General features: G+C 37.9%; 1 protein-coding gene across 5 annotated transcripts in view; it reads right to left on the bottom strand.

Annotated features, from left to right (window-relative positions):
- The window catches only part of PRKDC (protein kinase, DNA-activated, catalytic subunit), a 250709-nt gene that overhangs the window by 170373 nt on the left and 53128 nt on the right, over positions 1–27208 (bottom strand). For 4 of the 5 annotated variants that reach the window (XR_009351780.1, XR_009351781.1, XM_059166490.1 and 1 more), the window contains exons 26-32: positions 25934–26041; positions 22495–22721; positions 16950–17072; positions 14300–14394; positions 12725–12824; positions 11472–11605; positions 7825–8079 (exon numbers count right to left, since the gene is read on the bottom strand). Coding sequence is in view for 3 of the 5 variants with exons in the window: in XM_059166490.1 (XP_059022473.1) it covers positions 7825–8079; positions 11472–11605; positions 12725–12824; positions 14300–14394; positions 16950–17072; positions 22495–22721; positions 25934–26041 (1042 nt within the window). In the remaining 2 variants the exon portion in view is untranslated. The remainder of the gene's footprint in view (positions 1–7824; positions 8080–11471; positions 11606–12724; positions 12825–14299; positions 14395–16949; positions 17073–22494; positions 22722–25933; positions 26042–27208) is intronic. The other variant, XM_059166489.1, reaches the window with a different exon arrangement.

Genomic DNA, 27208 nt, shown 5'->3' with positions numbered 1-27208 from the left:
CTTCTGTCTTGTTGTTGGTGTAAAGAAATGCCACTGATTTCTGTGCACTGATTTTATGTCCTGAGACTTTTCTGAATTCCTGTACAAGTTCTAGCAGATTTGTACTGGAGTCTTTTGGGTTTTCCACATATAGTATCATATCATCTGCAAAGAGTGAGAGTTTAACTTCTTTGACAATTTGGATGTCTTTAATTTCTTTTTATTGTCTGATTGCTGAGGCTAGGACTTCTAGTACTGTGTTGAATAGCAGTGGTGATAATGGACATCCCTGCTGTGTTCCTGACCTTAGCAGAAAAGCTCTCAGTTTTTCTCCATTGAGAATGATATTTGCTGTGGGTTTTTCATTGACGGCTTTGATGATATTTAGGTATTTGCCCTCTATCCCTACACTTTGAAGAGTCTTGATTGGGAAAGAATGTTGTACTTTGTCAAATGCTTTTTCAGCATCTACTGTGAGTATCATATGGTTCTTGTTCTTTCTTTTATTAATGTATTGTATTACATGAATTGATTTGCGGATGTTGAACCTGGAATAAATCCCATGTGGCCATGGTGAATAATCCTTTAAATGTACTGTTGAATCCTATTGGCTAGTATTTTGGTGAGAATGTTTGCATTATGTTTATTGAGAATATTGGTCTGTAATTCTCTTTTTTGTTGGGATCCTTTTCTGGTTTTGGGATCAAGGTAATGCTTGCCTCATGAAATGAGTTTGGAAGTTTTCCTTCCATTTCTATTTTTTGGAATAGTTTCAGCAGAATAGGAATTAATTCTTCTTTAAATGTTTGGTAGAATTCCCCTGGGAAGCTGCCTGGCCCTGGGCTCTTGTTTTGGGGGAGATTTTTGATGACAGCTTCAATCTCCTTACTGGTTATGGGTCTGTTCCGGTGTTCTATTTCTTCCTGGTTCAGTTGTGGTAGTTTATAGTTCTCTAGGAATGCATCCATTTCTTCCAGATTGTCAAATTTGCTGGCATATAGTTGCTCATAATATGTTCTTATAATTATTTGTATTTCTTTGGTGTTGGTTGTGATCTCTCCGTGTTCTTTCATGATTTTATTTATTTGGGTCCTTTCTCTTTTTGATAAGTGTGGCCAGGGGTTTATCAATCTTATTAATTCTTTCAAAGAACCAGCTCCTAGTTTCGTTGATTTGTTCTATTGGGGTTTTTTTGTTTGTTTGTTTCTATTTCATTGATTTCTGCTCTGATCTTTATTATTTCTCTTCTCCTGCAGGGTTTAGGCTTTCTTTGTTGTTCTTTCTCCTGCTCCATTAAGTGTAGTGTTGGGCTGTGTATTTGAGACCTTTCTTGTTTCTTGAGAAAGGCTTATACTGCTACATATTTTCCTCTTAGGACTGCCTTTGCTGTGTCCCACAGATTTTGATCTGTTATGTTTTCATTTTCAATTGTTTTCATGAATTTTTTCAATTCGTTTTAATTTTCTGGTTAACCCATTCATTCTTTAGAAGGATGCTGTTTAGTCTCCATGTATTTGGATTTTTTCCAAATTTCCTCTTGTGATTGAGTTCTAGCTTCAGAGCACTGTGGTCTGAAAATATGCAGAGAATGATCCCAATCTTTTGATACTGGTTGAGATCTGATTTAGGACCCAGAATATGATCTATTCCGGAGAATATTCCATGTGCACTAGAGAAGAATGTGTATTCTGTTGCTTTGGGATGGAATGTTCTGAATATATCTGTGATGTCCATCTGGTCCAGTGTGTCATTTAAGGCCTTTATTTCCTTGCTGATCTTTTGCTTGAATGATCTGTCCATTTTAGCGAGGGGAGTGTTAAAGTCCCCTACTATTATTGTATTGTTATTGATGTGTTTCTTTGATTTTGTTACTAAGTGGTTTATGTAGCTGGCTGCTTCCATGTTAGGGGCATAGATATCTACAATTGTTAGATCTTCTTGTTGGACTGACCCTTTGAGCATGATACAGTGTCCACCTCATCTCTTATTATAGTCTTTGGCTTAAAATCTAATTGACGTGATATAAGGACTACAACCCCGGCTTTCTTTTGACGTCTATTAGCATGGTAAATTGTTTTCCACCCTCTCACTTTGAATCTGGAGGTGTCTTTGGGTCTAAAATGAGTTTCTTGTAGACAGCATATTGATGGGTTTTGGTTTTTTATCCATTCTGATACCCTCTGTCTTTTGATTGGGGCACTTAGCCCATTTACATTCAGGGTAACTATTGAGAGATATGAATTAAGTGCCATTGTATTGCCTGTAAGGTGACTGTTACTATATATTGACTCTGTTCCTTTCTGATCTACTACTTTTAGGGTCTCTCTTTGCTTAGAGGACCCCTTTCAATGGTTCCTGTAGAGCTGGTTTGGTGTTTACAAATTCTCTTAGTTTTTGTTTGTCCTGGAAGCTTTTTATCTCTCCTTCTATTTTCAATGATAGCCTAGCTGGATATAGTATTCTTGGCTGCATGTTTTTCTCATTTAGTACGCTGAATATATCATGCCAGTTCTTTCTGGCCTGCCAGGCTCTGTAGATAGGTCTGTTGCCAATCTAATATTTTTACCATTGTATGTTACAGACTTCTTGTCCCAGGCTGCTTTTAGGATTTTCTCTTTGTCGCTAAGACTTGTAAGTTTTACTATTAGATGATTGGGTGTGGACCTATTATTGATTTTTAGGGGGTTCTCTGTGCCTCCTGGATTTTGATGCTTGTTCCCTTTGCCATATTGGGGAAATTCTCTCCAATATACCTTCTGCCCCTCTCTCTCTTTCTTCTTCTTCTGGAATCCCAATTATTCTAATGTTGATTCATCTTATGGTATCACTTATCTCTCAAATTCTCCCCTTGTGGTCCAGTAGTTGTTTGTCTCTCTTTTGCTCAGCTTCTTTATTCTCTGTCACTTGGTCTTCTATATCACTAATTCTTTCTTCTGCCTCATTTATCCTAGCAGTAAGAGCCTCCATTTTTTATTGTACTTCATTAATAGCTTTTTTGATTTCAACTTGGTTAGATTTTAGTTCTTTTATTTCTCCAGACAGCATTTCTCTACTATCTTCCATGCCTTTTTCGAGTCGCGCTAGCACCTTGAGAATTATCATTCTGAACTACAGATCTTTATCTATATATCTATATTACCAATATCCGTACTGATTAGGTCCCTGGTCTTCAGTAGTGCCTCTTGATCTTTTTTGTGTGTGGTGACTTTTTCTGCTTTATCATTTTATCCTGATAAGAATATATGAAGGAGCGAATAAAATACTAAAAGGGTGCCAAAGACCCCAGTAAAATGTACTTTAACCAAATCAGAAGAGACCCCAAATCATCGGGGAAAGAAAAGGGGTAAAAAGAAGTTCAGAAAAAATATTTAAAAATTTAAAAAAAATAAAGAAAAAATATAAAAAAGAAAAAAATATATGTATTCAACTGGTGAATAGAACAGGTCCACCCACTTAATTTTGGGAGTATTTTGGTCTCTTATAAGAAACTACCTCTCCAGAATTCAAAGAATGAAAAACATATATAAGAGTAAACACAACGAAGGGATGGAATATGACTACAAAGATAAAAATTAAGAAAAAAATTTCTAAAAAAGGTGTTGATAGGGCGCCTGGGTGGCTCAGTGGGTTAAGCCTCTGCCTTCAGCTCAGGTCATGATCTCAGGGTCCTGGGATCGAGTCCCACATCGGGCTCTCTGCTCAGCAGGGAGCCTACTTCTTCCTCTCTCTCTCTCTGCCTGCCTCTCTACCTACTTGTGATCTCTGTCTGTCAAATAAATAAATAAAATCTTTAAAAAAAATAAAAATAAAAAAGGTGTTGATAAGTTGGTTGGGAGAATAAACAAAAAGAAAGTGGAGAGAATTTGCTCAGGCTGGAGATTAGAACAAAGCCCTGTGCTATTGTTCTATTAGAAGAAGTTGTATCCCAAATTTTTTTAGAAGAAAAAACACTATGTGTATACAAAAAATAAAGTTAGATACTGGGGCGCCTGTGTGGCTCAGTGGGTTAAAGCCTCTGCCTGCAGCTCAGGTTGTGATCCCAGGGTTCTGGGATCAAGCCCCGCCTTGGGCTCTCTGCATAGCAGGGAGCCCGCTTCCTCCTCTCTCTCTGCCTGGCTCTCTGTGATCTCTGTCAAATAAATAAATAAAATCTCAAAAAAAAAAAAGTTAGATACAATGAAGGATAAAATATGAGTATAACAAAGCTTTAAAAAAGATTTTTCTGAAGGTATTGTTAAGATAAACTAGTTAAAAAATGTTGAGAGGGTAAAAGTTAAAAAAAATAGAAGAAAAAAATAAAATTACAAAAAATTAATTAACTTTGCAAGACTAAAGAATCATGGGGCGAAAGCCATGAATTCCATGCTTTGCTTTCTCCTCCTCTGGAATACCGCTATTCTCCTTGGTAAGTGAACTTGGTTGTGGCTGGATTTCTTGTGGATCCTCTTGAGGAAGGACTAGTAGTGATTCTCAAGTGCCTTTGCCTGAGGCAGAATTGTACCGCCCTTACCAGGGGCCAGGCTACGTAATCCACTCTGGTTGGCTTTCGGGAGCTTTTGTTCCCTGAGCGCTTTCTGTAGAGTTTCGGAGGATGGGAATGAAAATGGCGGCCTCCTGGTCTCCAGCCCAGAGGAGCTGAGAGCTTGGGGCCCTACCTCAGTGCGCCCTCAGAGTAAAGCGCTCCATCACTCCTGTCTCCCTGGCCTCCAGCTGCGCTACAAGCTCATCCAGCCTGTGACCAAGTGTCTCTGTCTCTGGCACACAGCCCCACCTGAGTCTCCAAACCCCACAGATCCCTGCGCTCTTCCAGGGGTGTCTCCCAATCTCACAGAGCAGTGGCCTCTGCCACAGATCACAATTTAAGGTAACCCCGAGTTGAGAGCTCACTTCTCGGCTCTATCTTTGTAGCCAGCTTCCCTCCTTTAATACCTGTGAGCTCTGCAACACTCAGATACCTCCAATCCTTCTGTGACCCTGCAGGACTGAGACCACGCTGTCCCCGGGTGGGTTTCACCCCGGAATAGTCTCTGGAGCGATGTCCCTCAGTGGTGCAGACTTTTAAAAGTTCTGATTCTGTGCTCCGTTGCTCTGCTGCTTGCCGGGAGCTGGCCCTTCCCCACCGCAGTCTATCTTCCTGTCACTTTGGATTCACTTCTCCACAGGCCCTACCTTTCAGAAAGTGGTCGATTTTCTGTTTCTAGAATTGCTACTCTTCTTCTCTTTGATCTCCTGTTGGATTTGTAGGTGTTCACAATGGTTTGATAAGCTATCTGCTGATCTCCTGCTACCTGATGTCGTTTCAGCCTGCTAATTCTCCACCACCTTGACTCTGCCCTTCATACATTTTTAAAGTAATGCTAACAGTTTTATGTTAAAATGCCCACATTTATGATATACCAGAAATTATAACTGAGAGCAATGAGGAATAGAAAGTACATTGTTTTTAATGTCCCCCACTCCTCACAAGGTTAATGAAAAGGTTGAAGACTGCTTAATTGTGACATTTTTGCTTAATTTAGTAATATGTGACCATTTAAATTAGCTTAAGGTACATTTACTGACATAAAAAGACATCCAATATGTTAAGTTTCTGTTTAAAAGTTAAGTTTCTTTTTAAAAAGCAAATTACAGTAAAGCATGCAATAACTGCACTATTATAAAATAAAAATTAAAATATTACATGCACAGAAAAAGTTAAGAAAAGTATATGCTACACTTAGTGTTTTTCACTAGGTAATGCAATTAGGGGAGACGGTTTTACATATTTCCTATGCTTTTTTCTTGTTGAAATTTTCAAAAATGATATATGAGATCTCATAAAACGACAAATTTAAGGTACGGTTTGCAAGTGAACGAACAGCACTCTGCTGTTAAAGTTTCAGAACTTATCTGACCTATCCTTTAAAATCCCATACTAGAATCATGCAGAATCCCATGCCAGAGAGTCAGATCTTGAAAGCATAAAATCTGTTTTCCTGAACCCCAGAATGTGTGTACGCACATACATTATACACTCCCCACTATGTCTGGCTCCAACTTCTTCAAGCTAGAAGGACAACAAGATAGCCTGGTTCTTTCTCCCAAATTCCTGAAATACAGACTTCACTCTGATAGAATTAGAGACTGGTAGTTTCTTTAGTCAGCCACCAGAATGGATTCTCTGACTACATTGAAAATCATCTAAATGATAGAACATATCTAACAGGGAAGTTGAATGTCCAGCCCATGAGACAGGATTTAGGTTAAACCCTTGAAGACTAAAACAGCCTGCTTAGACAACCTCGAAGCCTAGAGCAACTTGTCTCTCAGCTATGGTCTGCTCCAGATACTCTTCTAGGAGAGACACACCTTCCAGGAGTCATATCCAACTTCTGAGGTCCCATTTAAGTCACTAGAAGGATGAAGTCTGCCATCTCCTTCTTCTAAGCATGGATTAAGGAGCACACAAAATACCCCACCCTGCATTCTATCCTCTATAAGCAACACTGTCATCATACTACAGTAAAAACATTAAGGAACAGAAAAATAGAGACATACTACTCAAAAACCATGGACTAAAATCACAGAACAGACCCTCATGTCAGGAAGAATTCATTTATTTCATAAACTTTTTTTAAAGGATCTATTTGTTTATTTGAGAGAGGGAGAGAGAGAGAGAGCATGAGCAGGAGGGGCAGAGAATGTGAAGCAGATGCAGCATGGAGCATGGAACCCAACATGGGGCTCAATCTCATAACCCTAAGATCAGACCCAAGATAAGACCAAGAGTCAGCTGTTAACTTACTGCACCACCTAACTGCCCCCAAAACTTTTTTTTTTAAGATTTTTTTTTTTTTTTTTTTAAGTAATCTCTGTGCCCAATGTGGGGTTTGAAATTACAACCCTGAGATCAAGAATTATATGCTCCGGATGCCTGGGTGACAGTTGGTTAAGCTCTGACCCTTGATTTCATTTGGCTCAGGTCATGATCTCAGGGTCATGAGATCAAGCCCTGCATCCAGCTCCACACTGAGTGTGGAGCCTACTTAAGATTCTTTCTCTCCCTCTGCCTCTCTGCCTTTCTCTCTCTCTCCTTTCCTCTCTGTTTTTCTACCCTTCCCCACGCTGCTTGCACACTCTCTCTCTCTAAAAAAAAAAAAAAAAAAAAGTTGCATGCTCTATCAACTGGGCCAGCCAGGCACTCAGGAAGAACTCTTTTAATGTGTTATATGCAAATGAAAACCTCAAAAGGTTATTTGATAAAAGGGTCATCAAGAACCTGTAAACACTGCTTCTCCCTCTGCCTCTGCCTGCCATTCTGTCTGCCTGTGCTCGCTCTCTCCCCTCCTCTCTCTCTGATAAATAAATAAAATCTTAAAAAAAAAAAAAATTAAAAAAAAAAAAAAAGGGACGCCTGGGTGGCTCAGTTGGTTAAGCAGCTGCCTTCGGCTCAGGTCATGATCCCAGCGTCCTGGGATCGAGTCCCACATCGGGCTCCTGCTTCTCCCTCTGCCTCTGCCTGCCATTCTGTCTGTCTGTGATCGCTCCCCCCCCCCCCCCGCTAAATAAATAAAATCTTAAAAAAAAAAAAAAAGAACCTGTAAACAGGGTACAAAAGTATAGACTTTCGGCTGGTTTCTGTGGCCTCAGTGCTGTCATATATACCAGAACCCTGCCCTCACTATGAGCTTCAAGAATGCAAGGACTAAATTAATTCTCCTTGCTATCACCTTTGTTTCTGTGATTCTGAGACAGTGGTGCCAGTCTAGTCAAACACTGCTCTTTTGCCCAGAATGACTGGGCAAATGACTGCCCAGAATGACTCCAGGTGGAACTGGACCACAGTAATGTGTAGGTTTTACCTACCTAGGACCTCAGATGCCTCAAGGGTTTTCTCTTCAATGAATGTGTTGTAGCATTCCAAAGCCGCCAGAAGCATGTCCATCCACTGCAACACAGCTCTCAGGCTGAACGGCCCTTGCAGATGGAAGAGAGTAGGCTGAGCAAGAATGCCTGACAGCCGATCACAATCTCCTCCTCCCCCCTCAAATATGTTTATGAGAAAGGAAGTATCTTTGTTCTTGAGAATATCCTTCAGCCATAAAGAAGGGGATGTGTTGCCTTAAAAAAGAAACAAGATTAAAACACATATAAATAACTTTCACATAATTAAAATTAATCTAGTCTTAGAAATAGCATCCCCCAATAGTAAAAAAAAAAAACAAGAATTAAAAGTCTGATATGTTAACAAACATAATCAGACCAGAACAAGACTGGTAATATCACAGTATGTCACATATAGTTTCCATAAGAGTCCCATATAAAGTACCTACCAGAGCAGCACCATTTCTGAATAAGGGATAATCTGCTTTTTAAAAGATATTTTTCCCTTAGGTATTAATCATTTTCTAAAGGAGAAACACTGAATTGTATTTTGTATGCTCTGAACTCAGGGACTCTCAAAAAGTCAAATCATCCTGATTCTAAAGCAGTTAGAGAAGAATGCAAAACACTAATGTATTTCTGATGTAGTAAAAAGAAGAAATAGTTTTCCTACTGTGTTAAAATACACCTATCAGCACTATATAAGTGAAAGATTTAATATCATCTTTTCCAGTTTGCTTTAGAGAGCACTATTAAACATCCATTATTTTCACTAAATATTGAAAAAGAAAATAAAGAATAAAAATATTATTTAAGTTCTATCGTGAATGTTAGCTGAGTCCTAGAAGAGAAAAAAGGACAGAGAGACAGGTGTAGAGAAAGAAGATGATAAAAGGGAACATGGGGACCAAGAAACAGACCTGGGAAATCACATCTGGATTGCAGGGAACTGTCCCAAATCCCTGCCTCCTTCTCACTCTCCTCCTCTGAACGATGGCTGCTGTCACCATGGCTTTCTGTCCAACATGAGTCTCAGCAGTCCGAAGCCCTTGACACATGTCCTAGGGAAATGTCTGTACCTGTCATTATGGTCCACTGATCTGGGTGTTGCCTAGCACCCCCAACAACAGTGTGCATACAGGACACAGGACTTCTGATCTAAAGAGACACATAACATTGTCCCTTAAAAACCACCGTGGGTGGGCCCCTTTGTGGCTCAGTAGGATAAATGTCTGACTCTTGATTTTGGCACAGGTCATCTCAGGGTTGTGGGATCGAAAGACTCCCCGTGTTGGGTTCCACACTGGGTGTAAAACCTATTGAAAATTCTCTCTTCCTCCACCGCTCCCACCCCTTCTTAAAGAAAAAATAAATAACACACAAACACAAACCACTGAGGGCAGCACTGTTTACAACCAAGACATAGAAGCAGCTCACGTGTCCATCAACTGATGGGTGGATAAGGAAGATATGGTATAAATATTACTCAGACATAAAAAAGAGTGAAATCTTGCCATTTACAATTACGTAGATAGAGCTAGAGAGTATTATGCTAGGCAAGTAAGTCAGAAAAAGACAAACACCATATAATTTCACTTACAGGTGGAATTTAAGAAACAAACAAAAAAACAGAGGAGCCTAGGTAGCTCCATCCGTTTAAATGTTTGCCTTTAGCTCAGATCAAGATCCTTGGGTCCTAGGATTGAGTCCGTTGGGCTCCCTGCTCAGTGGGGTCTGCTTCTCCCTCTACCTCTACCCTGCTTATGCTCTCTCTCAAATAAATAAAATCTTAAACAACAACAAAACAAACAAACATATGGGGGCAAAAAGATGCAAACTAAGGAACAGACTCTTAACTATGAAGAACAAACTGATAGTTACCAGACAGGAGTGGGGTTGGAAGGATCAGTTAAACTGGTGGTGGGGATTAGGAGTGTACTTGACATGATGACCAAAAGATAATATACAGAAGTATTGCATTACTATATTGGATACCTGAAACTAATATGACACTCTATGTTAACTAACTGGAATTAAAATAAAAATCCTAGGAAAAAAAAAAAGAAACCACTGGCGGAAAAGATAGCAGAGAGAAAGGTGGATGCAACATTGGAGGGCAGAGAGGAGCATAGTGAAGAAATGTTCATTCCTTTTATACAAAGTATATTTTGGCAGCAGGGCTAGATGCACCTACTACTTGGCATCCTTTGTGTAACAGAAATTCTGAGAAGCAGAGCTCTACTTATCTCATTGAAAATATTCGAGGTCTCTATTGTAGGCAACTGAGAAGAACAATAGAAATGTCTGGGTCAGTCAACCTGACATCACTAGAAATTGCATGTGCTGCAGGAGAGTTAGAGATCCAACTGGGAGGGAGGTAACGTCTGCCAACTAGTAGTTCCACCCATATAATATCTGGGCCAGTTTCATTTAACAATAAGGAAAACATGCCGCATGCTTCCACCCTATCCAACCTTCATGGACTTTATAAGCATGTTGTAAGAATGACAACGTGTAAGACTAACTTTATTAACTAAAAGCAATAAGCAAATATAAAATACTAGTGGTGTTTTTTACATAATACTCTACATTAAAAATCCAAATACACAATACCAATATATATATAAAATCATAGTAGACAAATATAGATAAATATTTCTAATACAATTGCAATATATGCTATATAAATCTATAGCATATAACATCGTAACACATTCCATAACATAACACAATATAGAATCTTCTAAGTTTTAGAACTATACCAAATAATTATTACCTCTTCTTCTATGAGAAAAAAGCCCCAAAGTGGTACTCCACCCTATTTTCTAAAAAGAAATGGCTCTTCCTCATGTTCTGTAGTGTACCATAACCTTTCTTATCCAGACACCATAGCACCATCTTGGTTCTGGACTCTTGCAACGTGCATTCCACAGGGGGAAGACAGGGCCTCAGTCTGTCCTGAGGCAAGTTTCCCCACACCTACACTACCAAATCTTGGTCTGGACTTAGTGGAGAATATAGAACATTTATTCCTATACTAAAATTTTCAGTAATTATTTCAAGTCTATAAGAATAGTGTAATGAATAAGAATAAGAATAGTGTAATTGCTTAGTGCAATAGTTACTAAAGAGCATAGGTTCATTGATTTCCTTTAATATCACAAAAATCTGAAATTATTCAGATTTAGCAGTTTAGCGATTTCTTATTAATCACATGGTGAAATAAAACAACTGCATTATTTTACTAACTATTTACTGAATATCATGTTAACAACTGCACTGGTTATCCAACCCTTCTTCATTTCCTTTAAATGAGATAAAAAAGCAAAAAGGTAGTAAAACAAAAAAAAAAATACTGAAAAATCCTAAATTTGCTTCCTCTGTATTGTTTGACATCAAAATAGAATTTTATTCTTGCCTTCTATAAATCTTCGAGAAATGTACACCCCATAGTTTATCCTTTGTCATACAACTGATCTATAATGATTATTGAACATCTTGTTTTTTTATTAGGAACATATTATTTGTTACATTCATCTCAATAAAGTTACACTTTAAATAAATACACATCTCTTTTACTACTAGTAAAAGCAAAACCCATAATTTATAGGACATAAAGATCACAATACCTGGCAATAAAGGAACAAATTTATAAAAGAGTTCTATAGATTTATGTCGACATTCTGTTTGGGGCCTCCCACAGTGGGCTAACAGCCATTGGACCACATCCAGTAAACACAATGATGCTGCAGGTGGAAATCCTCTAAATAGAGATAACACACTGTATTTAATAAATGCCCAACATTTAGCATTTGGCTGACCCAAGAATCTAGAAACCATAAATTCAAATTTGTCAAACTAATACATGTAGAAACTTCATCAAAAGGCATTCAATTTACTTTTAGTATATTATCATCACTAGTAGGTCCTAAATGCTGCTTACCTTCATTTTTTTTTTTTATCTTGAGGGAAAAGTTAAAAAACATTTCTTAAATCAACAGTACCAATATTTTCATGTTTCCTTTTCAATGTACCATAAAACAGAGGGGGATTTGAAATCTAAAGCAATGTTTCTCAAACTGTGGTCCCCGATCCAGCTCCATCAATATTATCTGTAAACTTGGCAAAAAGTGCAAATTCTTGGCCCCACCCCAGACCTACTAGAAGATTCTGGGGGCAGAAACCAGGAACCTGTGTTTTAACAAGACCTCCAGGTAATTCAGATGCATGTTTCAGTTTGAGAACTAGTGATCTAGAGAGGTCAAAAGTTAACAACAGGATCTGAAGGAAGCAATTTGGAAAAAAAAAAAAAACAGAAAAAATATTATATTAATATCCAATTTATATGTGCCAATGCTTCTGCAGAGTAGTAGCAGCAACCAGATTCCCCAGACATCCTGCACAGATCTGGAGGGGTTGATGCATGGCACACCCCATCCTTTTGGAGAATGAGACCTTGCTAGAATGGAATTAACAGTGAAGACTGGAAACCACTGGTTAGTAAGCCAGCCTTGGCTTTGGGTAGCTTCATTTCATAATTCTGTAATCCCATGACTGTCAAAATGCTACTATTTCAATATTTCAGTTTTTATATTTCAAATTTACTCCATAATAGTTCATGCATTTTCTAGTCAAATAATTCCACATCAAATTCATATTCAAAATTAGTGCAGATAAAATAAATGTCTGTTATAAATTTATACCTTAAACTAAGCATTTTCAAATACAAAGTTTTTTCGTGTCCTAGAAAAGCCCTATTTCCATGCTTTCCTTGTTTAGAAAATTAATTTTTTATGCTGCCACACATTCCTTTCAAATTCTCTTTTACTACTGAGAATTAGTTTTGTTGGGGAAGGAAAAAAAAGCAAGCAATATCACCTACCGTGGCCTACGTCGCTTTTTTACTTTGTTTAAAGATACATGCTTCTTTTCAATGATACGCCTTAGGTGATCAATGGCATCACAACATTGTTGAAGCGTACCTGTTCTCAAGTATAAAAATATATTTCCAAAAGGAGACATATAGCTGATTACTATTAATAAAATGGCATTATAAGTTTATTGACCTAGTTTTTTAACTAAAAAGGTAATTTTACAATAGAGTTAATATTGTTTCATCTCTCAGAATACAAATTTTATAAATAATGTACATTGTCCCAAAACAAAAACAAAACCTACATTTAAGATTGCAGGATAGTAGAGTGCACATGCACAAACACACTCACAGCAATACTGCACCTAATGAGAAACTGCTCCACCAGCCCCCAGCTAGCCAAAGTACAGCCTCACATAAGGGATTTGAGGTGGAAGAGATTCTACAGGCATCACGAAACTCACAGACCAGGCCCATCCTATTTATCTTAATTTAAGGCTATTAGTAAAGGGGCATAAGTTCCCTGACCTCCCCTTCTTCTTATGTAAGTTAAGCCATATGATAGCTTATAATACAGCTATTGTAGAAGAACCAAAGTAAATTAGTAAAACCATCCACAGACATCCCGGGTTATTTAGGAAAGGAGCCTTAGAGAACTTGAGTTCTGTAACCAAGAATAAGCTCTTTCTATGCTTTGAATATGTGGCAGTGACTTTTAGGAGTTAAGTTTCACTTGTTGAAAAAATTCATCTATATAAGCTGTCAAGATAAAGCAATTTTAAACTCTTTGATGACAAGAGCTAAATTTTAAGCATTTTTACCCATTGTAGGCTACCATGAAGGATAATAAAGCTCAACTTGTCTTTTGAAAAAATAAACAAAATAGATTCTAGATAAGTGAAAACAGTTCTGCTACACATAGCTATGTGACCTAGATCAGTCACTTATATTCTCTGGGTAAGATGTCTAAGAAGACTTTCAGCCCAGAAATTCCAGGATGTTCATAATACCTGCTGGACAGAATGTAACTGTAAAGACAACAATTTATTACTCTCTTGGCTACTTTAAGTCTATTTCTGACTTATTATTTTGTATTATTTCTTAATTATGGTCGAAACAGCTTTATCACAATCTTGTAATGAGATCTATTTTCCACGTTTCAAGCTCGCATCAGTGAGACATTGGCACATCTCAGTGGTTACTGCACCCAGCTTTCTTTACATGGTACAATTGTACATTCTCACATTTCACATCATCGGTGAAACTGGCTGGTTTCATTGGAGCTACACAATAAAAATGTCCCACCTGTCCTGGACAGGATCTCTGACAAGCCAGGGGTCAAGCTCAGTGGCCACCAAGGGCACACCCTGGAAAATCTGTGGGCCTTCAGAGGAGGTGGGCATTAAAGAGGCACCAGTGGGGAATATCTCCCCTTCACACTTACCACGCTAAATGGGAGATGGGAGAAAAAACGCTACTTTATGAGAGACCTATTTGAGGCTTAACCTCTGAGTAGAAAAGCTCTTAGAGATTTGTCAGACAAACAGAATTGGTGTGCAAACAAATAGCTCAGATAAGACCTACCTAAAGATTTCTCATCTGCATGTGCTAAGGCCAGACTTTCCAGATATGTAACCAAAGCTTCAAACACAAACTGTTCTACCAGAGACTCTTCTTCCCTGTAAAATAAAGAATACTGAACCTCACCTAGAAAGCAGGAGTGATAAGGGAAAAAAGTAATGTTATCAAAGAATACATAAATTTGTTTTTAAAAAAATGGCTCAAATGTTTTGAAACATAAAACAACCTAAAATACTTCTGTGAAGAAGAAAATTTCCTCAAGAGCAGACCAAAAACTACATAAAATAAAAGAGGCAACACTGGCTTTTTCTCTGCACACAAGGACCCTTCCATCTGTAGAACTACTCACAGCACATAACCTCAGAACCACTGTTCTAATCACACTTCTACACACCTCATTAAAATTAATAGAAAAGAAGGTCTCATACCACATCCACATTCTTTCAAAATAAAAGAATTTCAAGTGCTCTCACGTTATCCAAAAGTCATCAATAGTAAACATGAAGCCTTTTACAAGCACCTCAGGCAAATGAAAGTAAATAATTCAATTAACAGTGTCTGTGGACCATGGATGGGTGAAGGGCAGAGGGCAGACCTTTCCCTCAAAAATCTGCTCTTTAGTAACACTGGACACTAAATGATTAAGTATAAAATGACAGGACGAGGCACTAAGTCTCAGAGGAGATCACAGAAAAGTACAATTTGGAAGTTCTACTTGTGTGATGAAGTGCTGGGTCACTGCATGCCCCACTGGGAAGGAGCGCATTCCTGGAACAAACAGAACTGGAGTGACGTGCTCAGGACGGAGAGCACATAGAACAAGAATTAGTTTGTCCTAATCAATCAATTAATTCATTAATTAAACACGGTCCTAGTTTCTTTTTTTAAGTTTGAATCCTAGGAGGGGCAGGGCCTGTCAGAGTTCCACAAGCTCCACCTCTCCCCTAGTGTCACACACCATGATCTGACACTAAAAATAAAGGACATTACTGATAAATGTGTGGTAGAGACAAAGACATGGAGGCAAGATTAAAAAAAAACACAGGAGACAGAGAGCAAACTGGCAAAGCTAGAAGAAAAGGTTCATTTAGAAGAGCAGTTTGTGATGAGACTGCAAAAGTTGGGGAAAGGGGTCTTGAAAGGCCAGGCTGAGTATAACGGTTTTTAGCTTACGTTATTAACACCAACTAAAGAAGGTTAAGTAGAGAAATGACATAACAAAATGATGCCCTAGAACTGTTCTTCCAAAGAAAGGTGTACAAAACAGTTCGTTAGCATGCAGAAAGGAAACAACAAATCTTGTTTTATATTATTTAACATGCAAGATCTCAAAAAATTGATCTCTCCTGCCCCTTTTCCCAAAATCCCAAAAGATTTATTGTTGATCCAATAAATCAACAGTATCCAAAAAGGAAGACACGAGACGAAAAGGAAACAAATTATCAAACACAGGGAAGAAGTACAGGGGACAACCAAGAGGAGAGGCAAGGAGACCCAGACATGACAGGTTGAGTAAGCACCCAAGAAAGAGGCTTGTTAACAGCGGTCTCTGCCAAAACACCACAGTATGGATTTTTCAACTTATACAGAAGATGTCCCAAATTCCTCTCTTAACCTGGCCTACTATGATCAGGTACTTAAAGTTCTTCTCCTGTCCATGTTCAACCTGGATCAGCTGACAGTGCTCATTTATACCACAAGAGAATTTTGCTTTGACATGCTCCTGACACATGGAGGTGGACCAATGGGAACTGAGATTCAGAAGTTAACGGGCAGTCCACACTCTTAGACAATATTTCTCCCAGATGTCAGTGTGGTCTATTTCACACCATTCTGGAGTCCTCTGTTTCCCCAAATTAACATGAACCTTGTCACTCTAATTCTTTGGAATGGGCTCCTGTAAGCTTTCATGGAAGCTGATACCAGTCTCAGTATCCTCTCAGGAAACTCCACCTAACCATGAAAACACTGACATTTACTGCTTTCCAAAATCCAAAGTATGTCACTTAGGGTATAAACATACAAAGGGAAAGAAAAAAGACAAAGGAATAAGTAACATAAAGGAAAAATGATTAGTTCAGAGAAGAGGAAGGTCTGAAATACTGAAAATACTCCATTATTTAACATAGGTAGTGAGTATACAAAAACTTTTTTTACTATTAAATAAACTACACAGTGTTTTTTTTTTAAACCTGAGGCATACTTGACATATATTATATTAATTCCAGGAGTACACATAACAACTCTGTATTTGTATACATTATAATCTGATCACCACAGTAAGTCTAGTTAACGTTGAGTACAATACAGTTACAAAATTTTTTTCCTTGTGATATGAACATTTAAAATCAACTGTCCTAGCAACTTTTAAATACGTAATAGAGTATTATTAACTATGGTCACCATACTTATAGGCGTACCTTATAGGTACATGTGTACCTTATAGGCACACCTCAGAGATATATCAAGTTTGGTTCCAGGTGACCAAAATAAAGCAATTACCTCAACAAGAGGAGTGAAGTGAATTTTTTGGTTCCCCAGGGCATATAAAAGTTATGTTTACATTACACTGTATATTAAGTGCACAACAGTATTATGTCTACAAAATGTATATACCTTAATTAAAAATACTTCACTGCTAAAAAATACTAACCATCTTCTGAGCTTGCAGCAAGTCATAATCATTTTGCTGGTAGAGCGTTTTGCTTTGATATTGCTGGCTGGTATTGAATGATTAGGTTTGTGGCTTCTCAAGGCTGGGTGGCTGTGACAATTTCTTCAAATAAGACAACGGAGAAGTTTGCTGCATAGATCAACTCTTCCTTTCAGATCCTATTTCTCCATAGCATGTGATGCTATTTGGTAGCATTTCACCCACAACAGAATCTCTTTCAAAACTGAAATCAATCCTCTCAAACCCCACCACTATTTTACCAACTAAGTTTATACAGTATTCTAAATCCTTTATAGTCGTTTCAACATCACAGAATCTTCACCATAAGTAGACTCCATCTCAAGAAACCACTTTCTTTGCTCATCCACAAGAAGCAACTCATCCACTGAAGTTTTGTCATGAGATTGCATTAATTCAGTCACGCCTTCAGGCTTCACTTCTGATTCTGGCTCTCTTGCTCTTTTCACCACATCTACAGTTACTCCCTCCACCGAAGTCTGAAACCCCTCAAAAGTCATCCATGAGGTTAGAATCAACTTCTTCCAAACCGCTGTAAATGTTGATGTTTTGACTTCCTCCCATGAATCATGAACTTTCTTAATGGTGTTTAGAATGGTGAATCCTTTCCAGGTTTTCAATTTACTTTGCCTAGATTCATCAGAGGAATCACTCTCTATGGCATTTATAGCCTTATGAAATGTATGACTTAAATAAGGAGACCCGAGGGGCGCCTGGGTGGCTCAGTGGGTTAAGCCGCTGCCTTCGGCTCAGGTCATGATCTCAGGGTCCTGGGATCGAGCCCCGCATCAGACTTTCTGCTCAACAGGGAGCCTGCTTCCTCCTCTCTCTCTGCCTGCCTCTCTGCCTTCTTGTGATCTCTCTCTCTGTCAAATAAATAAATAAAATCTTTAAAAAAAAAAAAAAAATAAGGAGACCCGAAAGTCAAAATTACTCTTTGACCCATTAACTGCAGAATGGATATTGTGTTAGGAGGCATGAAAACAAATCATCTTATGGAATCTCTCCATCAGAGCTTTTGGGTGACCAGATGCATTGTCATCAAGCAGTAATATTTTGAAAGGAATCTTTGTTTCTAAGCAGTAGTTCTCAACAGTGGGCTTAAAATATTCAATAAACTAGGTTGTAAACAGATGTGCTATCATCCAGGCTTTGCTGTTCCATTTAGAGTACAGGCAGAGTAAATTCAGCACAATTCTGAAGGGCTGTAGGATTTTCAGAATGGTAAATCAGCACTGGCTCTAACTTAGTCACCAGCTACATTAGCCTCTAACAGGAGAGTCAGACTGTCCTTTGAATCTCTGAAGCAAGGCACTGACTTCTCTCTAGCTATGAAAGCACTAGATGGATTATTCTTCCAGTAGAAGGCTGTGTCACCTACACTGAAAATCTGTTGCTTAGTGTAGGCACCTTTATTAATTATCTTAGCTAGATCTTCTAGATAACTTGTTACAGCTTCTACATCAGCACTTGCTGCTTTATCTTGTACTTTAATGTTATGAAGACGGTTTCTTTCCTTAAACCTCATGGATCCTCTGCTAGCCTGGGACTTTCTTCTGCACCTTCCTTACCTCTCTCACTGCCTAAAGGGGAAGAGAGTTAGGGCCTTGCTCTGGATTAGGCTTTGGCTTAAGGGAGTTTTATGGGTGGTCTGATCTTTTATCCAGACCACTACAATTTTCTTCATATCAGCAATGAGTCTGTCTCACTTCCTTTTCATCCATGTGTTCACTGGAGTGTCAGATTTAATTTCCTTCAAGAACTTCTTGGCATTCACTACTTGTCTTACTTAAGAGGCCTAGCTTTTGTCCTATCTTGGCCTTTGATATGCCTTCTGCACTAACTTAATCATTTCTAGCTTTTGATTTAAACTGAGAGATGTGTAACTCTTCCTTTCACTGTAACACTTAGAGGCCATTGTAGGGTTATTAGTTGGCCTAATTTCAACATTGGTGTGTCTCAGGAGCCGGAGGAGAGGGAGACAGGTGAAGAGCCAGTCGGTGGACACTCAAACACAAACAACATTTATCAATTAAGTTCACTGTCTTATATGGGAGCGGATCATGGCACCCCAAAACAATTACAATAGTTAACATCAAAGATCAGCATCAGAGGGGGTCCTGGGTGGCTCAGCTGTTAAGCATCTACCTTCGGCGCAGGTCATGATTCCAGGGTTCTGGAACTGAGCCATGCATTGGGCTCCCTACTCAGCAGGAAGCCTACCTCTCCCTCTCCCACTCCTGCTGCTTGTGAGCCCTCTCTCACTGTGTCTCTCTGTCAAATAAATAAAATCTTAACAAAAAAAAAAGATCACCATCAGAGATCACTATGCCAGATACAGGAATAATGAAAAAGTTTGAAATAATGTAAGAATTATCAAAACATGACTTAGAGATACAAAGTGAGTAAATGTTTCAAAAGTAGTGCCAACAGACCTACTCAAAGTCAGTAAGTAAAAAATGCAGTATCGGTGAAGAGCAATAAAGACAGGCACAATAAGGGGCGCCTGGGTGGCTCAGTCAGTTAAGCATCTGCCTTCAGCTCAAGTCATGATCCCAGAATCCTGGGATCGAGGCCTTCGATCAAGTCCCACATCAGGCTCCTTGCTCAGTGGGAAGTCTGCTTCTCCCTCTGCCCCCAACCCAATCTTAAAAAAAAAAAAAAAGCACAATAAAATGAGGCATGTCTGTACAACCCTACAATTATTTATTTCATAACTGGAAATTTGTACCTTTTGACCCATTTTGCCTATCCCTCTTCCCAGCCTCTGGCAACCACCAATCTATTCTATCTATGAATTTACCTTTTTATTTATTTATTTTTTAAAGATTTCACAAATAAGACCATAGGTATTTGTCTTTCTTTGACTTATTTTACCTAACACAATGCCGTCAAGGTCCATCTATTTTTTTCATAATGGCATGATTTCATTCTTTTTTTTATGGCTGAGTAATACTGCATTGTATACATATACCACATTTCCTTTATCCATTCATCCACTGATGTACACTTTCCATATCTTGGCAATTTTAAATAATGCTGCAATAATCATAGGGGTACATGTATCTTTCTGAATGTTTCACTTCTTTTGGATAAATACCTAAAAGTGGAATTGCTTGATCATATGGTACTTTTATTTTAAATTAGTGAGAAACCTCCATATTTTCCATACTAGCTGTGGCAATTTATCAGCAGTACATTCCTATCAGCAGTACACAAGGATTCCCCTTTTTCTACATCCCTGCCAACATTCAATATTTCTTATCTTTTTCATAGTAGCCATTCTAACAGGCATGAGGTTATATCTCACTGTGGTTTTGATTTGCATTTCCCTGATGACTAGTGATACTGATCATCTTTTGTCACCTTTTCATTTTATTGATGGTTTCCTATGCCATGCAGGAGCCTTTAGTTGACACAGTCCCAGATAACTTATTTTTGCTTTTGCTGCCTTTGCTTTTGGAGTTAGAACCAAAACATCATTGCCAAAACTGATGTCAAACACCTTACCACCTATGTTTTCTTCCAGGAATTTTATAGTTTCAGGTCTTATATTCAAATCTTTAATTCATTTTGAGTTAATTTGTGTATGGTACAAGATACTAGTCTAGTTTCATTCTTTTGCATGTGGCTGTCCAGTTTTTCTAACATCAACAGGTAGTAAAGAGATTGTCTTTTTCCTACTGTTTATTCTTGGCCCCAGGGTCAAAAATTAATTGGCCATGTTTGCAGAGGTTTATTTCTAGGCTCTCTATTTTGTTCCACTGACCTGTTTTATGCCAATACCATGCTGTTTTGATTACTACAGCATTCGTAGTATAGTTTAAAACTGGGGAGCATGATGACTCCAACTTTGTTCTTCATTCTCAAGATTGCTTTGGCTTTTTGATGTATTTTTAGTTTCACAAATTTTAGGATTGTTTGGTTTCTGTGAAAAATGTCATTAAAATTTTGATAGGAATTGCACTGAATATGTTCATGGCTTTGGGGAGGATTGGCATTTTAACAATATAAATCCTTCCAATCCATGAGCATGGTATATCTTTCCACTGATTTGTGTCTTCTTCAGTTGCTTTCAACAATGTCTTGTGGTTTTTAATGTATGGATTTTTCACCTCCCTGGTTAAATTTATTCCTAGGTATTTTATTCTTTTTGATGCAATTATAAATGGGATTGTTTTTTTAATTTAATGTCCTGATAATTGGTTAGAAGTATAGAAATACAATAGATTTGTTTATATTGATTTTGTGTCCTACAACTTTATTGAACTAGTTCTAATAGTTTTTTGGTGAAGTCTCTAGGGTTTTGTACATATAATACTGTGTCATCTGAAATAATGACAGATTCATACATATGTTTTAAACACTCCTCTGTACATTGTTTCACAGTTTAAAAAGCTTAAAAAAACATACTAGTTTCAAACTCTAGTCAACTTTCACATAAATGTGCACATGTATACACACACAAATACACAGTTTCCTATCCATCCATCCATCACCTCTCTCTTTTTCTCGATCACCTATCTTATTTTTATAATTGCTTTCCTCAACTTTATCGTAACAGCCATTTCCAGAGAAAAACTATCTGGACCAAACAAAGTCAGGTTCTTCATTATAAAATTACTTGTAATCATCTACTAATACTTAAAAAAACTGATTTCAGTAATAAGTTTTACAATTACCTATGTAATTAATTATTATCTTTTTAAATATGCAACCTTCATGAATGGCTATATCTTTTTATCACCAGGATTTGGCACAGAGCCTATCACATAGTATTCTTAATAAGTAACAATAAATGAATGAACACTACTACAACCTTAGGTTAGGGACTAATGATTTTTTTTTTTTTTTTTACTTCTGAAACAGCTCCTTCACTGATTTCCTCAACCTGTCTTCTATCACTCAGATCTATTCTCCATACAGCTATAGGCAGATGGATTTTAGGAGGAAATTTAAGCATGCAGCTTTCTTCTCCCAAAACTCCAGGGACTTGTTATCACTAGAAGTAACCTCTACAAAGGCTCCTGTCCAGTCTCACTATGCTCCCTTCCAAACTTCCAACTCCACAGTCAAGAAAAATGTCTTCATTTCCTTATATAACATCCTATTTTTTTATTAGTACCTTAACCCTTTGATCTGAAATACTTTGGCTGATTAATCTTTTAAGCTTCATCTAAGAATAAATGCTACAGGAAGATTTCTTTAACCTACTCAAGATGGATTAGATCCACCTCTTCTGTAATCCAAAATTATGTCTTCTGTTGCATTTTTAAGACTGCTATGGTATTAGTTTGTATGCATTTCTCAGTAGTTTCTGAGCTTCCTGAATGTGAACTGCATGTTAACTCATTTTTTAATCCCCAGAACAGCATCTGACACATAATAGTTAATTATATACCTGATATAGGAATACAGATACATAAAGAGCAGTCACTTTTCACAATTACTACTAAAAATTTCAATAACTTATTTTATATTCTTTCCTGTCATATGGCTTACTTACCTGAAATCTCTATAGATATTATTAAAGGCAAGTGATGCCCCTAGCCTCTTGAAAGCATTGGGGTGAAGTGCAAAGCTGTACAGTCGTTTGAAAAGCGATTTGGTATTTACTGGACTTTTTTCCTGCTGCTGTGGTGTTGTCTGCTTAATGGACCACTTGAGGAATTCGCGAATACACCGACCACAAAAATCTCTTAAAGTACTGTCAACAGGGTCTACAATTCCATCCTAAAATGAAACATAAGATGACAACTGAATACCCTGGTCTTCTCTGAGTATAACTATAGCATATTGTGAAAATTAATTTAGAGCATTATTCAATAAAAAAAAAGTACTAGTAAAACCAATCAGATTGTTTAGAATCTAAACTCTAATAACTATGCCCTTTTGACATAATGAAAAAACTAAAAAAAAAAAAAGAAAAAAAGAAAACTAGGAAACAGGGCACCTAGGTGGCTCAGTAGGTTGAGCAGCTGCTTTCAGCTTGGGTTATGATCCCAGGATCCTGGAATCAAGCCCCACATTGGGTTCCTTGCTCAGTGGGGAGCTTGCTTCTCCCCTGCCTGCCACTCCTCCTATTTGTGCTTGCTCCCTCTCTCCCTCTCTGTCAAATAAACACATAAATAAATAAATATCTTTAAAACAAAACAAAAAAAAATAAGAAACTGAAAAACCCATGCAAAAAAGAGAGAATATTTTAATTATGTAGCAACAAAATAGTCTCTCCTTTCCCTGAAGAAATGCAATGGCTACATCCTAAAAGTTTCTTTCTTTCTTTCTTTTTTTTTTTTTTAAGATTTTATTTATCTATTTGACAGAGAGAGCTAGATAGAGATCACAAGCAGGTAAGAGGCCGGCAGAGGGGGAGGGGGAAACAGGCTCCCTGCTGAGCAGAGAGTCTGATGCAGGGCTTGATCCCAGGACCCTGAGATCATGACCTGAGCCAAAAGCAGAGGCTTAACCCACTGAGCCACACAGGCGCCCCTCCTAAAAGTTTCTGTTGATGATTTTACCTCATAAAAGAATTTGGGATGCTCAGTTGAAGTTAAAGAAAAAAAATCCTTCTAGGTTCCAAGAAAACTGTAATGCTATATAAAGTAAAATCATATGGAAATGTGGTTCTGAAAATATCAGTTTCTATAAAAGCTGTCTCCTAAAGGCGCCATCTTTAAATACCTGAAAAAAACATTCAAACAAGGAAATTTGAATGTCTTTTTTTTCTTTCTAGGCATAATTCCCTCTTAGATCTGTATAGGAAAGTTTTAACTTGAAAAACTATACTGAACACTGAAATAAGGGAGTTCTTCTACCTAACATCCCCAGTTATTCACTACATGCAAAATCTTTGATTATAGTGCTAATTAGAATTCAAGAAGCAATTAACTGTAGAAATGTAAAGAGGTAATATTTATTGCTTCTCAGAACAATGATAAATAATGCATGTGCTGACATTAGGGGATTAGCAATTCCTACTGAGAAACGTAACAGACATGCTTTCACTCCAGCACTATACCAACTTCATATTTCCTCCTTTCAGCTATCTCACTTTACATTATCATGATCTTATCTGATTTCTTTCTGAAACCCTTCCTTAAGCTCCCTCCAAGGATCAAGAGGGAACAAAAACAGCTAAAATAGAAACATTAGAATAAATCCATCTGAATGCAAATAAACCATAAGTTAAATTTAATTAAATGTATTACAGGCAGGACTTATTGGTAAACACTGCAGGGAATTAAACCATAGATACCATGTCACCATCCTAATTTAAAATGTTCAGTAACTCCCACTGCCCACAACATGACATCCAACTAGTGTAACTCTGAGAGTGAAAAGTGTGCTATTATCATTACACACACAACCAGTATAATTAGGACTGTCTTGGACAACCTGCAGCATTGTAGTTGTCCTACATGCAATGTTCTGCTGCTCTGCCTGGCATGTCTCCCCAGCCCGCCTCTCAATAAGCTCCCATGCAAGCAAAACACAACAGGTGAAATCCTCACAAACACACCAAACACCTTCTGCCTTTATTTCCTCTGTACAGATGCCCAGTGTCAAATTTCCTATTTCCTCTGGCTCCTCTCAGAGTTCACAGAAAGTGACACACACATTCAAATTGGAATCAGTTTACAATAACTTTTTGGACAAAGTTGCTATGCATTTAACTGGAGCTTCTGATTTCAAAGTCAATATATGACAAAACCAAATTACAGGAAAAAAACAGGTAAAATCAAAGATGACATTTAAAGGAATCAAACGTAAACTCATTTGCAAAAACTCAGACAATTACAATAAAATCAGTGTCAAAAGACACTAAGGCTTTAGGTGACTTCCCTGCTTCTGTCCTCAATGAATGAGTGATCAAATCTTAATGATTCTACATCTACAGTCTCAGGATTCTAACTCTATAGTCCCAGGGTAGTTCTACAGAAATGAATACTTTTTTTTTTTTTAAACATATAATGTATTATTTGCCCCGGTCTGTGAATCATCAGTCTTACACAATTCACAGCACTCACCGTAGCACAAACCCTCCCCAATGTCTGTAATCCAGCCACCCTATTCCAGCCCCCTATCCAGCAATCCTCAGTATGTTTCCTGAGACTAAGAGTCTCTTCTGGCTTGTCTCCCTCCCTAGTCCCACCCACCTTGTTTCATTTCTCCCTCCCTTCCCCCCAGAACGCCTCCACCTGGCCTCTCATTATCAGAGAGATCATATGATAATTGTCTTCCTCTGATTGACATATTTTGCTCAGCACAATACCCTCTAGTTCAGACATAGATACTCTTTCTAGGGCTCTTTAGTTGTCAAATCTGAATGCAAGAGAAAATTGAATAAGCTCAAAAAATTCTTTTTACTCTTAATTACTCTACTATGGGTTATTTTTTTTTAAAGAGGATACTGTAACTGAAGCAAAGTCCAAGCACATTCTTATTCACTCCTACTCTACACACACACACACAGCCTTCATGTAGATAAATTTTGTCAATTTATAACCACTTTCCCAAAAAAGAGGACAAAATAACAATAACGACAACAAAACTGTGCAGGGGCACCTGGGTGGCTTAGTTGGCTGAGCATCTAACTCTTGGTTTTGGCTCAGGTCATGATCTCATGGGTCCTGGGATTGAGCCCCATGTCAGGCTTTGCACTCAGCAGGGAGTCTGCTTGAGGATTCTCTCCTCTGCCCCTTCCCCCATTTGTGCTCTCCCTCTCTCAAATAAATAAATTTTTTTAAAAAATGTGCACACTGCTTGCAGATATTTAAAAGCAGCACTTCAATAAATAACTATGGCATCCTGTCAGTTAAAATGTCATTTCACAAATTCTCTAAAACAAAAGATATCTTGACAGGTAATGCTTTTTAAAGTTCTAAATATAAATCAAACATAACTAGCTGATGCGAATAATAAGAAAAGAATCAACCATTACTCACCAATATCGTTTCTAGTAAGGCGACAGTATCCTGACTTTCAAATTTCTTATTGCTTGTGAACCAGTGAATCAGCTGCATAACTAGGGGCTCGTATAGTTGCCTTGTCACCTGAAGAACAATACCATTAGAGTTTATTTTCTTTATGTTAAAGTAACCTAATATTGGAAAGAGTTCTGTTTAAATAACAGGAAAAATTAAGTGATAATACTACAATGGTTTCATTAGTTTCCTTTCCTAGTTAAAATTCAATGATGAACATGTTCTTTCTAGTTTCTAGCTCTTCCTCCTAAGAGTCCAGCAGAGAAAAATACACATATTGAAAATTTATTGTTCTTCTAACATGGAAGCAGATATTGTTTTTTTTTAAATTATTTGTTTCATTAATTTGATACTAAACATGCATATGAGGTATTCAGGATCAGAGACATTATCATTATTCAGCTAAAAAGCAAACAGTGACCAGGGTGCCTGGGTGGCTCAATCCATTAAGCATCTGACTCTTGGTATCAGCTGAGGTCATGATCTCAGGTTCGCGAGACTGAGCCATGAGTCATGCCTAGCATGAAGCCTGCTTGAGATTCTCTCTCTCACTCTCCTTCTGCGCCATTCCCCCTACCCTGTTCTCTCTCCCTCTCTCAAAAAATAAAAAAGATAAAGGCATATAATGACCATGTGGTTCCCTATAGCATGATTCACACTCATTTGATGACAAAACCAAAGCCAGATCAACACCCCATGTACACAAACTTTAAAACCCATATCACAGAAGAGGAGACACAGAACAAAGACAACTCTCTCATGCTGCCAAAAAAAAAACAAACGGGGGGGGGGGGGGGAGTAAAATCTTTACTACTTGGAGCTAGGATGGAAAAGATCTTGGGTTCTCACTCCAACCTTCTAGAATGTAAATAAAGTTTCACCAGGAGCAGAAAGCCTTGTGGGTCTCTGGCTTTTACAATTCTAGATGTCTGCCAGGCCTGGACTCCTCTCCTATGAAAGGAAATACCCAGGGAGATAGTACTTATATTCCTGGAACCTTGGGAACTCAACCTACTGGCCTAGTCTGGTGTGACCATGCGATCTCATGGGGAGATAAAAGAAGTCTTATCCTTTTGGATCACAGCAATTACCTAAAAAAATTGATTATACATCTATTCCTCATTTTATATGAAAGGTAAAATGTTTATGACAGAAATGAAGGCAAACTTTGTATCTTAAACATTTCTGTGTCTCACAAGGCTAAGGCTCCTATAGTAACACCAAGAAATCCAGGGG

Source organism: Mustela lutreola, chromosome 3 (genome assembly GCF_030435805.1).
Source record: "Mustela lutreola isolate mMusLut2 chromosome 3, mMusLut2.pri, whole genome shotgun sequence".
In the NCBI taxonomy this organism is placed as follows: domain Eukaryota; kingdom Metazoa; phylum Chordata; class Mammalia; order Carnivora; family Mustelidae; genus Mustela; species Mustela lutreola.
This window is presented reverse-complemented; position numbering and strand designations above follow the sequence as displayed.